Genomic DNA, 18,915 nt, shown 5'->3' on the forward strand with positions numbered 1-18,915 from the left:
GAAAGCTCGTTTTATTCCCTTCTCCCAAAAATTAGTTATTACATATCGCTTATAGATTTTGTATAAAATTATTGTATATACGTAAAAAAGACACGATTTTTGTTAAAATATCTAAAAATTTAGCTAGGTACAAATTTTAAAATAATTTTATTATGTATTCAAAATAATTATGCAGGACTCTTGAGCATAATTATTTTGGAAATTTAACAAAATTATTTTTAGATCTGTATCTAGATAAATTTTTTAATATTTGAATAAAACTGCTTTCCGTGTATTCATAAACTCATCGAGGAAATTTTTTTTTTTTTACAAAAGTCAAATTTGACAATTATATCTGATATATGGAAATTTTTATATGAAAGGTACTTATTTATTTATTTAGATACATTAAGGTACTCTAAGAATTCTTTTTGTTTTCTTGCTGAAATTAATCATGCCAAACTTTATGAATGACACAACTGAAGTATGTATAAACCACTCCACTGTACTATCTTCCTCTATTTCTCAGAAAGTCTCGTGATATTAATTTTTAAAATTTGCGTCTGCTCTTACATGTTTACCAATGCCGAGCACGTAAATTATGAAAAGAACTTTCGAGGCAGTGTATATACATATATATATGTATATTAACTCGCCGGATATTAAATTATAAATATGTATAAATTGATAAAAATAAAAACACAATTTGCAAGAGAACTGTCGTAAATTATGTCTTAACTGAAATTCCAGTCAACTCACATTAGACGTTTCATGAAAAGCGAAATCAACCAGCAAAAAGTGCGAAGCTGCCGTTTAAGTGATAACGCCACGGTGGTTCGAGATCCGCCCCATTCGAAATCTCGCGGTAAATTGCAAGATATTAACGTCGACGGTCCAAGTATCGTGCTCGTTATTTTTACGACCACGAATAACCAGCTGTGAATTCTCTCGATATCTCTACTATGAAACCATGTTATAAAAACACTAATTTGCTAAATGGTACGCCGCGCTAAATGCTAACGAACTCAGTTGCGATCAATGTGGTACGGTAATAAGCGACACACGAAGTTTCACCATTCGAATAGTTCTCGGTTGAACATTGGGTCTACGTGAATGCGTTAAACACGCGCGGTTCGAAATAGTTGCCTGATTGGTTCCATCTAATGCGAAAATAAAGCGGTACAAGAACTGAAACTCTCGATATTTATTTCTTTTTACGCAACGGCCGGCTGTATACCTTGTCGAATCAACGTTTTCCGTTCAGGCAATTCTTAAGTAATTTTTAACGACCGGATACCTCATAAAAGAAGAACTTTTATTCCTGTAAAAATCTGTTTGTACTCGGAAACGCGAAGTCCGAGTGTAAAGTAGTTAGTGTAAGGTAGTTAAGCCAAGTTAGTTAAGAGTTAATCGGATTTTAATGTCTCAGTTACTCGTCGCTACGTCAATAAACGCTCAGTATAATGAAAAAGACAATATTTCGCATGTCGTATCGCATTTCACTTTCCACTTCCTCTTTATATTTCTCTGGTGGTTTTATTTAAATTTATACAATGAATAATTTGGTGCAATAATTTGCGTCGCTGTAAGAGCAAGGCGGAAATAGCAGAGCATCTCGAGCGCGAACAAAACCAACATGGCAAAAGTGAAATGTAAATTCTGTCTTCCGTTCCTTTAAAATAGCTGAAAGGAAAAGGATCGGCGCCGTAGAGAATAAGTACATATTGATCACGACACATCTCGATAAAGTCTCGCATTCAAAAAATTATGCAACAACAATGTCTCCTTCCTGTACGCACAAAGAAACGCAAAACAACGATCGGGTGTGCACGGGCGATGGTTTAAAAGTAGCAGCGAAAGGGAAGCCACGATGTAGATTGTTTCTTTCTCCGATTGTGGTGGTGGTCTTGACCGCTGTAAAAGGAGGAAGAGGCACCAATCTCTCGCGACACGTAATGAAAACCGTCATAACCGCTTTGACATCTGGAAAATACTCGAGACTGTCGCGATACACCATATCATGTCATTCCATTTCCGAGTACCGGAGAATCTCAGATTAAGCCGTAATATCCGTATAATAATCGTTAATCCATCTTAACGTTTGTATCTTAATGCAAACGCTGAGAGGACGCAAAAAGACGCTATATAAGCAACGACGATTCCGTCGTTTACTTCACTCCATTTGAACCAATCGTCCCATAAATACAACTTTACGCAAGCAAGTTACTTTAAAGTGCACCGCGATCGGCCTGTAACATTATAATTGAGTGCGGTTGCTCTATGATGCGGGCAAGAAATCAACTCCCTTCGGTTATGGGAAAGCCGATCGATCGGCTACATTTGTAAGATACACGTGCGTGCGAGTAAGTTACCTCGGGCATAGAATCAGGAAGGCGCGCTTTAATATACAATCACCAGCGGGCGGCTCCTCTTTTTGTGGCAGCACGATCGTGTGGTGAATTGTCGGTAGAACAAATCGACTTTGAACTTCGCTTTCGCCTGTAAACCTTTTTTTTCTCTACGTTGCGAACTTCCTTTTTCCACGTTATACCGACGGACTCCATTGACTTACGCTCGTTATTTAAATGCATACCGCGCCGAAGAAGAATTACGAATCTATGGTAATGATCTCTTCTCTCTCTCTCTCTCTCTTCCTGTTTCTTTCTCCACTCCATCATGAGAAATCTTCTGGCACATTACCTCTTCATTTAAAAGGAGTTTTCATCTTATTTAATTAAAACTCTCTTCGTACATCCGTGTTTCAAATTTTTTCTGTTAAATTATTTGTTATTAGATAATCTTTTGCGTAAATTATATTACATGTATAATATCGTATATTATATTTTTGTATACATTTTATTTTTAATTAATTTCAATATTACGATCTACGAGAAATACCTTTTTACGTTGCATAGACTTCAGGCAGATTTTAGACATTTCAAAAATCTATTGCACTGAATTAAGTTATTATTCTGCTATTTGTTAATTTCGAATTCTCCGTAATAATTTTAGGTGGACTGATAGATCAATGTTACATAAACGACCATTACGTAATAATGGTTAGAAAGTTTATTATGTGATAATGATACAAAATGATTTGAGGGATTATTGTTAATATTTGAAAAGATAGTGAAAAATATAACTCGGACATTGATCGATTTAAATAGCATAATTTCTGTCATGTTTAAAAAGCAGGACTGAATTTATACTTTCTCCAATGCCAGAGGTTGTAGGTCAGAGCTCGTCCGTTGCGCCATTAGTGCATACCGAAAAAACAATTGAGATCGAACTGGACCGCGGACCTAAACTCCCGTGAGTGACAGATCGTGAGTTTCTACGGCTGTAGGTTCGTCCAATTTTCCACGAGAACGAATTAGCGGTATCGCTCTACCGTGGACATTAATTGAGATCGCCCTCGCTTCGCAGTCGCCTCGCATGGAGTTTCTCCACGCATTAGGAACACATTTCCTTCCGCGGATGATGAATCTGCCGCGTGAATAATTAACCGGGAAATAGACATTGAAAAGCAACACCGTATAAAAACTGGAACGCAACGATATTATTAATGACTTTTATTAAATGTTTCTGGATGATTATTGAAATTTTCATTTTTTAATTGGAGATTCTCTTTGCGAAATATTTTACAATTCCGTGCGTTTGAGCGAAGAGATGAACATCGAGAAATACGCGATAAGTCATTGCATAATAATAATAATTAATAATTAATTTATTAAAAGATATTTTTTTAAATATAAAAACTTTTATCTTAGAATTTTACACGTTCTGTCTCTCTAGCGTTGATATTTATGTGCGCCTTACGTCTTGAAAATAAAATATTCATATGCATAAGTTTGTAAATTTATTCAACCTGGATTTGCCGAGAAACTTTTCCTTCAATATTAAAGACATAACAAACTCGATTTACTGTTACGGATTTTTATTATTTATGTATTATTAGATGTCGGATATCGTTCAATATTCAGTAATCCATTTTTTTAAATCTGCCTCGCGTCGCCTTTCACAGTTCGAATGTCTTTCGATCGGTGTTCCGGCCGGAACCCTTTCACGGGGCGTTGTGTTTCGTACTTTCATTCTGACGTGTATCAAAAAAATGTATCGTCTGTGTTAACGTCTCTCCGAGCAGGAGTGTGCTTGGCGTTCACTTCCTAGTTGAGTCTAAAAACAACATACAGAGGGAACTACCTCTCTGCGTGACTGCCGGCAGGTTTGCATTTATGTAAGTGAACGGAAATCAAATTCGTATATCCGCTGAGCGCTCCTTTCTTATGCTTATCGAGTCGAATCAGCGCAGCGAAAAAAAAATTTCTGCCGAGTCACTCCGATCATTTGTGCCTTGAGAAAATTAATAATTATTCCGAGTAATGACCGAGACATTTCGCCGTTTGCCGCTCGCAAATTTGGAGCCATTTCATCAGCCAACATAGTCATTTAACATAATTTAATTTGTACATCCCACAGAGCGACGTCGGAATTTCTCAGATTGTACATACATGGTACCTTCACTTCCGGTAAACGGGACTGTACGCGTTTACATTTGCCTAAAGGTATCTCCGTAATTTTGCTTCCACGGAATATCTTAACGTTCGCTCATCAGTCTGCCGTAGTCTCTTGAACAATCGAACTAAACCCACGGTAATCATGAAATGCTTACTTAACTTAACGATCAAGTTTCAAGTAATAACTTATTACTACACAGTATCGAACAATAAAATTAAAATATCTCGAATATTCGTGAGATATCTTACATCTGCAGTCTTGAGAGACATTCTCTGGTTAAATGATTAATATTACGACATTTAAAATTTTGTCACAAACATTACTGAAATTATCTAATTTTGTTTACGAAAAATGTATTTTGCGAATATAAGAAAATTGAAAAGATGAATTGAAATTTTCAAGAGAATTAATTTCTATAATTTTATATCAATAATATAATTTAATAAATCACACATTTTCGCTAATATCTCTGTTTTTGTACGATCTGTAAAATAATTTTAGAGAAGATTTTAGAATTTGAATTTATTAATACAATTATATGTACACCGTATATGTTTTCCTATGTTTATATATTTATTTATTTTATCGCTTTTGTGATGTGATCGCGACAAAAAGATTGTCCTCTGTTGCATATTGAACAACAGTGCATCAAATGAACATTGCATGCAAGAAACGGCGCGCACGCATATTCAACTCAATTGCTGCTAATTTTTCAATACACACACATATGTCTTACTTTGTATCATTTCACATTAACTCATGAGATGTTATCAAATTTAATTATTACATATTATTATTTTCATTATGTTTTTATAAATGTAACAAATTTTTTTTACGTTTCTTTAGTTACAAGTTTAGTTACCAATTTTTCTGTTAACAAAATAAAGCACATTTCTATGCATTTTTTTCTTTTTATATTATTTGTAAGTGATCGCTACTACAGCTGTCTACCGATATTGTTAATCTATGTTATATGTATATTCAAAAATAAATAAATCTTCAAAATTTATATATATATTTTTTTACACGACATATAACATTATAAATCGAATTTTATTCTAAATTTTAAGGCAAATTGTAGATCAAACATTTTAGTAGAAGTAAGCTAATATATTATCTGTATTGAAAGAAAATAAATACAAATGAAAATAATGAACAATTGCATTGGTCTAAGTGCTTCTTTCTTAATTTCGCAAAAAGAAAGTAGTTTTTTGTAAGATGGCGCAACCAAGTCACCAGTTACTATCATCTACGCTCTACACTTTCTCCGTGTTCTCAATCTTTTATAATATACACACATAAATATGATTTTTGTATGTGACGTACGCGATGAATCAATACGTTCGAAGGAAGAAGATAATCTCTCACATGTATATATACAGCAATCCTTTTATATTTATCTTGCCGGTGGATTGTAGTCCTTTCTGACTGGACGTTTATGTGCAATGCAACGTGATATATCCTAGGATATTGGTACTCTTTCGCAGGATATTAGTGAAAGGTGGTGGAATCGAAGTCGGTATATAAAGTCGGTCTTTGAGGGACATAGTCATTCAACGATTTCTCGTGTCTCGCATCATTACCTAGCCCTATCCAAAACACATCAACATGAATAAAATTGTAAGATTCAGGCATTCTCTTGCATGTCGTGCGATAAATGTGTGTTCAATGTGTTAAACAGTGCTAATTAATCAAAGTGCCCATTTTTTAGATTGAATAATAAAATACTTTGCTTATGTATTGTGCAATAATAATATTCTTAATATAGTGTATATATTAGGATTAAAATAATTCTAAAAAATTTTACATAGTTTTGATCGAAATTCTTATAATAATTTTATAGCGTCTTGTAAATGTATCACGTTTTGATATTAAAAATTTCAAAATATAAAGAAAAGTGTGATAAATAATATGAAATTGCAGGTTATCTTGGTAAGTCTTATCTCGTTTGTCAACGTGGTGTTGGCTAGCCATTTTGACGAGGACCACGGTGGTTCGTCGTATGAAGAGAAAACAAAAACGGTGGAAGTTCCAATTATTAAGAAATATGGTAAGTTTATTTTCCCAAAAATATTAATTAAAATTTTTCAAGTTTATTAGACCATCGCACGGCATTTATTTATTTTTATGGCGGAGAATAGAAGTAAATTCAATATTTTTTTATTTATTGAGACGAATGCTATCATTGTTTAAAAAATTTGTGATAGATACGCGAGTAATTGCAATTGCATAATTGCATAATTGCTTTGTTTCAGCTATACCTATTCCGCATCCTGTGCCCGTTGAAGTACCCAAGGAAATTAAAATACCAGTACCTCAACCTTATAAGGTGCCAATTGAAATTCCTCACCCTTATCCAGTGGAAGTCATTAAACACGTTGAGATACCTATTGAGAAGCCAGAGCCTGTTGTTGTCGAAAAGCATGTAAGATGACAGAAATATAAACATTTTAAATGCTCTACCCACTTTAATATATATTTATTTTAATAATTTATTTTATCTTTCACAATTATATTGAAAAATTTCAAATTTTCCACGTCGCGAAACATGCGTTTTATATGTATGTGTAACCATATCTTTTTTATAGGTTCCTTATGTCGTGGAGAAGCCGTATCCCGTCTACGTGGAAAAAAAATTCCCCGTACCAGTGGCGAAACCATATCCCGTTCATGTTCCAGTCTACAAACACGTGCTTATAACCAAGGGTAAAAAATGGTAGACTTCGCGGATATTAAATATCATTTTATAATCGCATTCCATCGTCAACAAATCGTATGGAATAATTCTTCTCGTTTCAACCGGTTAGATTATGTTTGGCGCAAACTTTTTCGTAATGTTTCGATAACTTTTTTTATTTGAGAAAGAATTCATTTTACAGTAATATGTAGATCTTTTCTTGAGATCCTTTATATTGCTGACTGAAATGAAAACGAAATGTTACAGCGTATTTGTTATACAATTTATCGACGCCAGGTTTTAATCTGGCAAATCCTTTTATAGATAATTTTGTTACATATCTTTTTTATATTGTTAAGTTTTTATTAATATAAAATGCTTATTATATTTTTTTAATGAATTTGTTAATAAAGTTGTCAATCTCAAGTTTTCTATTAATTCAAACATTAATTTTGAATTCGAAGGAACAAATTAAATCTGCAACTTTACATCATGTTTTCGTTACTTTAAGAAAGAAACAAGGTAAGGCGCTTTACTTCAAGCATGAAATTTCAATTTGATTTCCGAGATACAATTTATTTTTGAATAAATTGTTATTATTTATTTCTACGTTATTTACTATTTATTATTTCAATAATAAAATATTATTAATACATTATGTATTAACATTGCCTTTTAAAATTGAATAAAACAAGCCACAGTATCGTACTCGCTCTCTTGCTCGACATACAGTAAATTTCCGTGCGAAAGACAAAAAATATGTAATCTACTGTTTCGTTTCCTCGTCTATTGCTTGATCAGGATCGCCTAGAAAGAAACCGGCTTCAGTAACCGAGAGGGAGGTTTCGCGCGCGATCTCAATTCGCCGTAATGAGCGTGGCGCGCGCGCGAGCGTTCTTACATCGACGTGCGAAACCACTTTTACTTGGGATGCACTTTCACTGTTCCGCTCGGCGATAGCATCTCGCGCACGATTCAAATCTTCAGATCGGAATCCCGCTACCTCTCGCAGCGCGACCACACCCTCGGCGCGTTGGTGCCTTTCATAAATCATTATCGCTGCAGGCATCGATCATCCGCGTCGATCCCAGTGCGGCCACGCTGCGAAGCCTTTAGCCTGCGAAGTTACATTCTGCGATTTGTGGTCACAAATCGCAAAAATATCAAATGTTTTTCTTTCCTTCTTGTTTACAAAAGTACTTTGTTACTGGACGAGTAACAGAGACGTTTGTAAGGGAATAAAACGCTTTAAGAGGATCTATCATTGTTGTTACTACTAACAGTCAAAGTTAAAAAAGAACCGTAATTTTTTATCATTATGTGCTTCTTTAATTAAAGCTTTCGAATGTACACACATGGTCTGTTGCGTATCATAATTTTATGAAATTAAAATTGAATCGAGAGTTTTAATTGAAAAAAGAAAATCAAACGTTTCTATAAATGGCCCGTGGGAAGAAAGATGTATTCCCACATCGTTCCGTTGGTTGCGTGAACATCGGTATTTCGGTGAATTGCATTCATGCAATATTTATTCACAGATTGTTGAACAAGTAAACTAGACCATGACATTACCACATTTATGTTGATCTTTGTCTCACGCCGGTACACGCAACGCGGCTGCGAACATGAAATAGCGGCGCGTCTGAACACCGATTGCGCGCAACAGCAGCAGCTAGCAGAGAGCTACTCTCTCTTCAAATCTGAGAATCACTTTATCACCCGATTCATCACGAGAAGAATAACCCGCTGAAAGCGATGGAGACGACAGTAAAAATGATGATGCGTGCGGATTGTCATTATATTATACATTGCGCTTACACTTGCCCCCTTTTATCTTCCTAGCAGTGAGCATTGAGAACTTGACTGCTGAAGTCATTAGCCTTGACTTTAATTCATGATGATTCTCAATCTAGAAGCTATAATAGTCAACAAACAGATGGAAAGTTTTGTACTCAATGATCGTAGAATTTTTTTGTCAGTTTCAATAACGATCGCTCTCTCTCTCTTTATTGTACCTGCAAGTTTTGCTTAATTTCATTCAAAGTAAAAGAAAACAATCTTTTCTCAAATTTTATTATGGACATTTTCTAAATTCAAATTGCACTGATTGTAAGGATTAACAATAATAACTTTAGCAACAAGTAACTAAAAATTGCTACAGTTATAATTTTATAATACCTATTATATGAAAGAGAAATAAATAGGAATTAAATTGTGTAATTCTTTCCGTGGAAAACAATGCGATGAACTCTTCTAAATTATTGGTAGATACATGTTATCTAATTTGTTAACAAAATTACATTTATTAGATTTACATACATTTAGGATAAATTAAGAAAGATAAAAAGTTACAATTAAATAATATTATTTTAAATATCTTAATCTTATCTTAATCTATCTTAAATAATAATAATTTTATTAAAAATTAAAATAATTGTATGATACGTTGTCGACAAAATCGATTTCAGTTTTATGGCTAGAAATATGCAGGCAGTTTGACTTATTTCACGTATATATATATATATATTTTATTGTACAATACAATCTCATTTATACTGGTGTACGAACAATTGCATGTGTACGTTAATTAACAATAGCTTTGGAAGACTTCCTCCATTAAATTTCAAGATTAGAGGGAACGGTGTTAATTAGAAAGGATTACTACTTCGTCGTATCTTTATGTTCTACGGTGGGTGCCACTGTCAGGACACGTTCGTATGCAAGTATAATAGTCTTGAGCATGACGAGATAATTAATACACGAACGATTGGCTTGTTACCTACCCAGAAATCCTGACTACGAGTATACCGCAAATTATCTAGCCAATAGAGATTTTTGATAATTTACTTCGCGCATACCAAAGTTGGTGAACGTCAGGAAGATTGGGGTCGGGATCACACTCTCGTCGTCTATCGTTATATCCGTGCAGACAGATGCAACTGGCATTTGCACGTGCAAGCGTATACCTGAATACAGCGAACAGCTAGAGTCAACGTAATGAGGAGAAGGGAGAAAGTAGTGCTAGTATATAAAGTTGGCCGTGACTTTGAAAGCATCGTAGAATCTGTTGCGCGTTCTATGAACAAGTATCGCAGAACCAATTGTCTTGATCAGTGTCTTCGTTGCACGATTTCGCAAAATTATGAAGCTTTTTGTGAGTACTTCTTCCGTCATTAAATTTGATACTATATTAATACTGTACACAAAAAGGACAATTTTGTTGAAATACACATCTAAAAATAATTATGTTCAACTATTAAAAAATTTTTATTGGACATTTAAGCTAATTACTGAAATGTCAAAATTTTTTGCAACAGTACCATTGCGCTTGAACGTCTTACACAAGTATTTTGTTGGTCCAACATAAAATTATTTTCCGATCTGTATCTAGCTAAATTTTTAGATACTATAAAATTGTTCTTTCCGTGTGCATTTTTGAGAACTTTGATTCTATGTTTTGTTGTATAAATTGAATTTTTAGAAGAGCAATTATATTATACATTATATGACACATAAAATTAAATTTTATATTTACAGGTATTAATAAAACGTTATTTATATAATTATTTAAAAAACGTTAATTATATAATTATTATGAATTTATTAAAATTATTATATTTTTAATAAATTAATAATAATCTTTTGCCATCTAGATATGTTTTTGCAAATTAATAATAAATAATATATATTATAGATTATTAATATATAATACTATATACTACTAATATATAATATTAATTATTAAAAATTACAACAACCAAATATTTAATTTTAATTTTAGGATACCATTAGCTTTCTGCTTAAGGGGAAAGTAGTAAAAAAACAAATCACACTTTTTTCACGAAGGGCAATTAAATCGAGAGTTAAACGAGACAAGGTTGCAATTAGTTATTTCTTACGAAATTACTGCGTGACACCATTCTGAACATGGTTTGCCAAGACGATAAAAAAAAAAACGAGTAATCTACGCGTTCTGGATATAGCTATCTCGTGAAACTATCCAGAAGAAGAGTTCACTATCACTATTAGAAAGTGGTTACAATTATCTCGGCGACATTCTGCTTTGGAACTTTAGTGACTCACTTACATTTATAGGTGCTCGCCACGATGGTGGCCGCAGTATGGGCTTCTTACGAGGAGGGCCATGGCAGTTCTACCTATCACGAAACATCTAAGCCAGTGGAGATACCCATCTACAAGAAATACGCAATACCAATTCCGCACCCGGTCGCCGTTCCAGTTCCCCAGCAAATTAAGATTCCGATACCTCAGCCCTATCAAGTTCAAATCGCAGTTCCACACCCGGTGCCTGTGGAAGTTGTTAAGCACATCGAGATACCTATAGAAAAGCCGGAACCGTACGTCGTAGAGAAAAAGGTTCGTGTTAATCAATATTTTTTAAAAGATAATAGGAAATTGTAATAATTCAAGGAAGAAAACATTAAAATTGATATATATTTAGTACAGGGTGATTTATACTTTGTCAATCATAAAATATTGTTTCTTTCTCCCACAATAAATAATTTGATTATGTAGAAAATATTATATTATTTAGAGATTAGTTTCTAATATTTCTATATATATCGTTTATTATTATTTATTATTTATATTATTATTATTATTTAAATTTAAATTGTACTTTTGGAATTTGATACTATTATATCTAAAATTTGGAAATATTATATTAAAAGAAATCTATAAATATAAGATAGCGTTTATGCTTTTGACAATGTCATTAGACTTTACAAATGTCTAAACGTATTGCGTTCCAGGTACCATATGTCGTTGAGAAGCCGTATCCAGTGACAGTGGAGAAGCACTTTCCAGTGCCAATACCAAAACCATATCCAGTTCATGTGCCAGTGTACAAGCATGTTTTCCACCATAAGAGCTCAGGACACGGACACGGTTGGAAAAAGCATTGATTTAAACTTTAACAATTCTCTTCAGTATCCTTATACCAAAAATAGCGACAAGCGTTACACGAGCAACATTAGGTCGTAAGCGTTGTGATGTTTGTACATAGCTTTTTGTTATGATTGTAACATTTATGTTTGTTACTTTTAAATAAACTGTTTCTTCTTGTACACGTTGTGGCTATCATTTTTTAAATACCTGCAACAATTTTGATTAATAGCGTTAGAAATAATATTAGAAATAATATTATTTAAATGTAGAATCGCAGAAGAATTAATTACATAGGCAGATTTAATTCTCACAAATATTAAAATCTTTACTCTTCTTTAATAAAAATAATTAAATTGGAGTTTTTAAATAATATAACTGTCATAAATAAAATATTTAAAGTATTATAATATAATAATATTTTGCATATATAATAAAATTATAAATATATATTATATAAGTTATATGGATAACTTATATGGATATATATGTACATACGTGGTTACAATAGTACTTTAAGTCTTCCTCGTATACCAATACAAGTTGTCTTAAAAATTTGCAGTCTTCGAGATTTCAACGCTCCCGGCGACGCGGGGTTGCATGCAATAAATACTTCAGGTGCGCCTGATTTTTTCGCTAAAACGCGAAATGCATCCGTAATTATTATATACGTCACTGTTTCCCCACGGGCTGCACTTCAGGCGATATTTCGCGATACGGTGTCCGGGTTGTCCGGGCAGATTGGCGTGTCCACAGCGTGGATAAACGACGACGAATAATGTCAACGACGCAACGTGTCGCCATGCCCGAGGTGGTCACTTACTCACGTCGTCGCAGATTTTATTCAGGAAATACCGGGGCGCGTGCGATTGCATCATGGATCTGGCGACCGCTTTTTACGCCGCTTAAGGGAATCACATTCGACTTCAGCGAGAAACTCTTGCCCTCTCTAAGTGGAGCAGAAGTTTATAAAACCGAGGACTACGAGCGACGCGCTTCTAGTTTGATTCAGAACTCCTGATCTATTGGTCACCGTGTAATTTAACGGAAACAGAAGGCAAATCATGTTCAAGTTATTGGTAAGCACACTCAGCACTGCTCAATGTAATGGATTTAGTATTACTGAAGCCCCATTATATGTGCCGACGACAAATTATAATAGTAGATTGCGAGTCCCCAGACAGCTCAACGTATCTAAATGACATAAAATATAGTAATTATCAAGTAAAATATTTATAGGTAATGAATATAATGTAATGCACGGAAAAATTTTTCTGTTAAAATTTACCATCAAAATTATGGCGGAGTCGTGGGATAATATAGATTTTAAAGAATCTTATTATATTTTAAAAGTCTTTAGTAAACTTTTGTAAAATTTTATAAAATTTGGTTAGATTCGATAATATAAAATAATTTGATTAAATTTTACTAAAATTTTGTCGCAACTATAGTAAAATTATATAAAGGTTGTGTTGTTCCACGACACTATAATTTTGAGAGTATAAATTCTAAAAAAAAAAAAAAATTATCTCCGTATATACATATGTGCAAATTATATTTCACAAAACTAAGAAAGGTGGTTTTCAAATACATGAAAAAAAATGTTTTATTTTATACCTACTTTATATCATATAGTTGTTTTATACAACACTTGATTCCGCATAATTAATCTTTCATTAATTTTTTTTCAACATCAAATTGACTATGGATATGAATAATCTCTCTCGCGATCTGAATGATCCAATTCTTAGATACCATGCCTGTTATGGCTGTCAACGGTGCGCTCGGAGACCGGGATGCACATGGGGATGCCGGTCGGGCCGCTGATGGACAAAACGTCGGACGCCTCGATGCTGAAGGCGAAGAGAGAGTCCATCCACCAACCTTGTGACCCGCTCTACCCGCACGTTCCCTCTTATTCACCGCCACCCGTCTACATCAAGCCTCTCATTCAACCGGCCTACTTGAAGAAAGAGCTGGGTATAGCGCAACCCTTGGCTCATCTGCAATACATCCAACAGCCGCACGCTTATCCCGCCGTGGTACCGAAGCCGAGCATCACGTACGTGAAGCCAGTGACGCCCGTGGTCAACTATCACGCGTTGCAGCATCAGTCGCTGCAGTACATCAAGCCCGCGATGCCCATCTACCAGAGCCCCATGCTGTCCTACGCACCGATCTATCAGAAGCCGCTACACTATGCGCCCATGTACCACGACGCGATGCCGAAGATCTTTTTCAAGAAATACGAGGCGCCCGTCACCCCGATACTCTACCAGAAGCCGCTGGTCCATGCACCCCCCGTTCACTACGCGACGCCGAAAGTAGTGCACGTACAGGAACCGCAGGTGTCCTACGTGAAACCTGTGGTTCACGCACCACCACCGGTGTACGCCCCACCGCCGTCGGTCCACAATTCCGTTATAGTCAAGCCCGATTGTGCGTAAACCGCTCGAATGGCCGCGATGTCGATGTGTTGAGCTCCGTAGAATGGGGGAATCTCTAAATGTGTTGAAGATTAAACGATCGACTAGCGATTTCATGCCGGCTCGCATCAATCTGCGTTTTGTAAATTGAAAATATAAAGCGTATAAAATGCAATGAGAAATTATAAATTATAAGATTAGATGGATCACGAGATGTCACAAATCATCGAAATCGAAGAAAACGAATCGTCAGAACTGGCACAAATTTGATTTGTATTACAAAATTATTTTTTCTTGACTCGTTCCTAAATTTTAAATTTCACGATTAGTTTTTCTCGTTTTAATTTAACAAAGGGGTTTGTAGCAATAAGAACAGAATTTGCATTGAGTGTAAATTACTTTACATATAATCTCGAAGATATGAAAATAATTACGCGTCTAATTAACTTCTATTATTATAAGTGCACAATTTGTTATAAAATGCAGGAATACATTATCATGAATTTCAAAGACGATGCTGGTAATGATGATTTTTTCTTTCTTTTATCATCTTATAAGGTAAGATTGTATTAATTAAAAATAATGAGTCCATCGCAGTATTATTTACAAATATACTTTTGTGCATTTTTCCGTTATTTTTTTTTATCGCGTTATCCTTTTTAATGTGAAAATTTTCAAATAAATTAGCTGTATAAAACTAACTTCTTACCTCTCCAAAGTATAATATTCCTAAATATTTTATGCAATGGTATATTTGTAATAAATAATTTAATTATTTCTATATTTCTTGCATTATTGTAGTAAAGCTACGTTATCAGTTCTTTGAATCAATTTCTATTGTTTGCTATTATTTATACCTGCTCGTGTATTTCACCTGTAATTATTGCAAAACAATACTATAATTTATGAAACTGTTCCAAGGCACTGTAATTCAAATAAAAGCTGTAATGGATCAAGTAAAAAAGAAACTGATGTTTCCCCATATATTATTATCAGGATAGTTATTAATATGTGCCAACTTTACTTCAAGATGTAATCAGACAAATATTGCATGATATAAACTATGATAAAAATACTTTCGTATGATTGTATATTTTTTATTTCCTCTTCTTTGGATACCTTCAAAATTTAAGTATATATTTTCAACAGAATTGAAATACAAGGAGAAACAAGTGTATGCGGGAAATTATTAAATTTGAAGAAAAAAGAAATCTGAAAATCACTGACTTACATTTTCATTGAAATTTGCACTTAATTTTGATAACATATGCACACACATTTTGATAGTACCTTACTAAAAATTTTACATACTCTCATTAACGTCTGTCCATGAATATTACTTGGAAATAAATCTTATTGAATCGAAAACGAGGCAAACTAGGTCAACTTTATTATTAAAGTGAATTTATTATGTTACACTTTACATAATTTATAGACATAGTTTACATAATAGCATATCATTTTGTGTGCACAAAGCTAAAAACAATAAAATTTGATGTTTGCTTCAGAATATTAAAAAAGTATAATTAATTGACATTTAAAAATCTCAAGATTTACGTGAATAATTGTCCTGGATTTTACTCATGTAATTTTAATTAATCTCTCATAAAAAGATGGCTATCGCGTTTAAAAGCATACATCTTTATCTTCAGTATGCTGATACACTCTTGATAAGATTCGAGTAAAGATTATAAACGCCAAACGACCTTAGTGCCGAAACTTTCCAACCGTAAAATATCGCTGCTCTTTCAAACTTTCATCTGGAGAAGTAATTATGCATAGAAATTTCATAAGCGCACAATTACGTTACGAAGTTGCGGACATCTTCCGCTTATCTAGATTGCGCCTCTCGAAATCTTAATTCTTCGAGCTATGAAACTTCTTCGTTTGTTCTCAGGAGCCGAGTCGCATCATTAACCATTACAAATCAAAATTGCCGTGCTTAGATCATAATTATAAAATACAAATATACAATTACGCGTAATTTTAATTTCAGATAACGAGGCATTTAGTTTCTAACGGATAGTTCAAGGGTCGTGGTAAAAATTTGCGTAAAGAAGAAACGGGACAGTTTGCACGGCAGAGAGCATTGCGTGTCTGCCGCGAACCGCCCGCCACGCCGGATAGTCGCCTTTCTTCTCGTTTTTGTCGCGGCGGGAATCGATTGCATAAAATCAATACTTACCGGGGCTGGAATTAACGGCTGGCCACCGGGTGTGCTTTCCACCTATTCTCGGGGATTTCGAAGAATCGCGCGATTTCGTCATCCACTTACGTGCAACACCGCGCTCAGCCGGGGGGTTGCGTAACTCGGCAATGAAACTCGGCGAACTATCTCGACGTTTTGAAATTGCCTACACATGCACGTTCGCGGGCGTAACCGGCCGGTTTTCCCATACCCACGTACTAGCGCGCGCTATACACGTCGCGTCCACGCGAATTCACGCCACGCCATGGAGCACGAATTGTAAACATCCGTCCATGGTGCATAATATTCACATAAAATTTGCGCAACGTTGCGCGGCCACCGTTGTATAAAATAGGAATCCATGGGAAGATGCTTTCAGTAGTGCCGACCGAAGCCGTCCGAGAAGTGGATTCATTATGAGTTACTATGTAAGTGAGCGTTGAAGAATTTATTGAAAGAGCAGTGGGAATTCAGGGAGATGTAAAGAAAGAACTTCATTTTATAATATACCTCCTCACATTTGCAGTTCAGGTGTGATCAGTGCATAAAAGAATTGCATATAATTTCCCTTATTCCTTCATATCGCGCGAAAATTGACGAATAATTGAAGGTGTCGTCGGTCGAATTTGAAAATATCTTGATATTTTTTTACGTAAATTCCTCTCTTTGCGAATTGTTATTTAAAATTGTGTTACCTGATTAATAGTCAACGTTACCTGAGTTTCATAGGTCGTGTGAATAGAGAGTCATCGACATCAGCGAAAATTAAACCGAGCTTACGTCCTGTTTCTGACAGTGTGTTTTTCATTTACTGTGTTCCAGTTTATCCTCTCTCTATTTGTGGTCGCCGTTTGCGACGCGGGCATAATAACGAACGTGGATCACTCGCACCATGCGGTTTATCACGGTCTTGGCGCTACCAGCTATCAAAACGTGCAGGTTGAAAATCACGATACTGTAGTGGTGCCCGCGAACTATGGAGATCCTGCGGAGCTTCAAGAGTCATTGAAGCACCATCATGAGACAGTTATTCCAATCGTGGAGTCTCACAATGACGTAGATCATATCGTATCTCATTCTGGTAAATCAAAATCGTGAATTTATAATAAATAAATCCTATTTCTGTAAAACATTGTTTATATTTTACTCAAGTGCAATTTTTATAACGAGTTTGAAAGAGAAGTTATCCTGTTTAGAAAGAAGATATTCAGAAAATATGGGAGTTTTGATATCTAGCAGACATCTTATTAAAAATATTTTTAAAATATTTCTAGATGTCTAAAAGTTGTATAAAAGAAGTTTAAAAATATTTTGTCAAAGGTAACTTTTAAAATTTGTAAAAGATATACAGACACCCGAAAGACATTCTAAAAGATATTGTTAAGATATTTGATACATAGAATGCTTTCTAGATTTCTATCTGAATGATACTTCAAAATGTTGCATAACATATCGCTAAAAAATATGCTTTGACAACTTTTCGATAAAATGCAAGACATCTCAAGACATCTTTTGAAAATCTGACAAGATATTTCTTAGAAATCTGAAAGATATCTCTTTGCTTATGCGCACGTGTCAACTTGAATCAAAATTTGATATTGCTTAAAAACAAGCAACATATATTTTCAGAGATATATTGTTTGTAATATTATTTTGAAAGGACCGATATGTATCATTTTTATATGCCGATAAACGTAACAAATTTATCAATTTATTTGTTTCAGCTCCATATGAAGAATTCACCGTAGATGACATTAAACTCAAATCCGACGACGTACTCGAGCATTATTTCGATGACGATCACGATCATTATAGTCACCATTTATAAAAAAGTGATTTAGAAAACGTTATGTATTTGAATAATTAAAATATAATTTTTTCTGCGCGTTTAATTTGGACAATTAATTCAAAATTAATTTAAAGTAATTTATTTTTTAGATTTGAGTATCTAAGAAGCTCTTTGGATTGATGAAAATTAATTAAAATTATGCGTTTTGTAGAATACTTGTTTTGATACCTTTTGTAGCATAATTTTTACCGCATCGTAGTTTTGATCAATATGTAGAGATATATTCTTGTGAAAACGGTTACCCGAAATATATGGAAATAACATGCAAACACGATTGACGTAATTTTCTTTTTTTATTTCCTTTATATCCAATATAGATATATATGTATAGGATGATATAATAATTTATGTAAATAACATTATGTTATAATGA

The 18,915-nt window shown here is 34.2% G+C and overlaps 4 protein-coding genes across 4 annotated transcripts; all 4 read left to right on the forward strand.

Annotated features, from left to right (window-relative positions):
- The first annotated feature begins 6,019 nt into the window (after positions 1–6,019).
- Positions 6,020–7,612, forward strand: LOC105194908 (proline-rich protein 4). The gene is made up of 4 exons (XM_011160044.3): positions 6,020–6,117; positions 6,421–6,547; positions 6,753–6,922; positions 7,086–7,612. The coding sequence occupies exons 1-4, from the start codon at positions 6,106–6,108 to the stop codon at positions 7,215–7,217; spliced, it is 441 nt and encodes a 146-aa protein (XP_011158346.1). The 5' UTR covers positions 6,020–6,105; the 3' UTR covers positions 7,218–7,612.
- Positions 7,613–10,202: 2,590 nt separating this feature from the next.
- LOC105194907 (mantle protein) lies at positions 10,203–12,261 on the forward strand. The gene is made up of 3 exons (XM_011160043.3): positions 10,203–10,328; positions 11,270–11,551; positions 11,947–12,261. Exons 1-3 carry the CDS (start codon positions 10,317–10,319, stop codon positions 12,097–12,099), a joined length of 447 nt encoding a protein of 148 aa, XP_011158345.1. The 5' UTR covers positions 10,203–10,316; the 3' UTR covers positions 12,100–12,261.
- An 827-nt stretch (positions 12,262–13,088) lies between these two features.
- LOC105194904 (extensin-1) lies at positions 13,089–15,469 on the forward strand. Its single transcript, XM_011160042.3, has 2 exons — positions 13,089–13,158; positions 13,831–15,469. The coding sequence occupies exons 1-2, from the start codon at positions 13,144–13,146 to the stop codon at positions 14,524–14,526; spliced, it is 711 nt and encodes a 236-aa protein (XP_011158344.1). The 5' UTR covers positions 13,089–13,143; the 3' UTR covers positions 14,527–15,469.
- A 1,074-nt stretch (positions 15,470–16,543) lies between these two features.
- LOC105194903 lies at positions 16,544–18,813 on the forward strand. Its single transcript, XM_011160041.3, has 3 exons — positions 16,544–17,121; positions 17,516–17,774; positions 18,418–18,813. Exons 1-3 carry the CDS (start codon positions 17,110–17,112, stop codon positions 18,519–18,521), a joined length of 375 nt encoding a protein of 124 aa, XP_011158343.1. The 5' UTR covers positions 16,544–17,109; the 3' UTR covers positions 18,522–18,813.
- The last annotated feature ends 102 nt before the right edge of the window (positions 18,814–18,915 follow it).

Source organism: Solenopsis invicta, chromosome 4 (assembly GCF_016802725.1).
Source record: "Solenopsis invicta isolate M01_SB chromosome 4, UNIL_Sinv_3.0, whole genome shotgun sequence".
Lineage (NCBI taxonomy): Eukaryota > Metazoa > Arthropoda > Insecta > Hymenoptera > Formicidae > Solenopsis > Solenopsis invicta.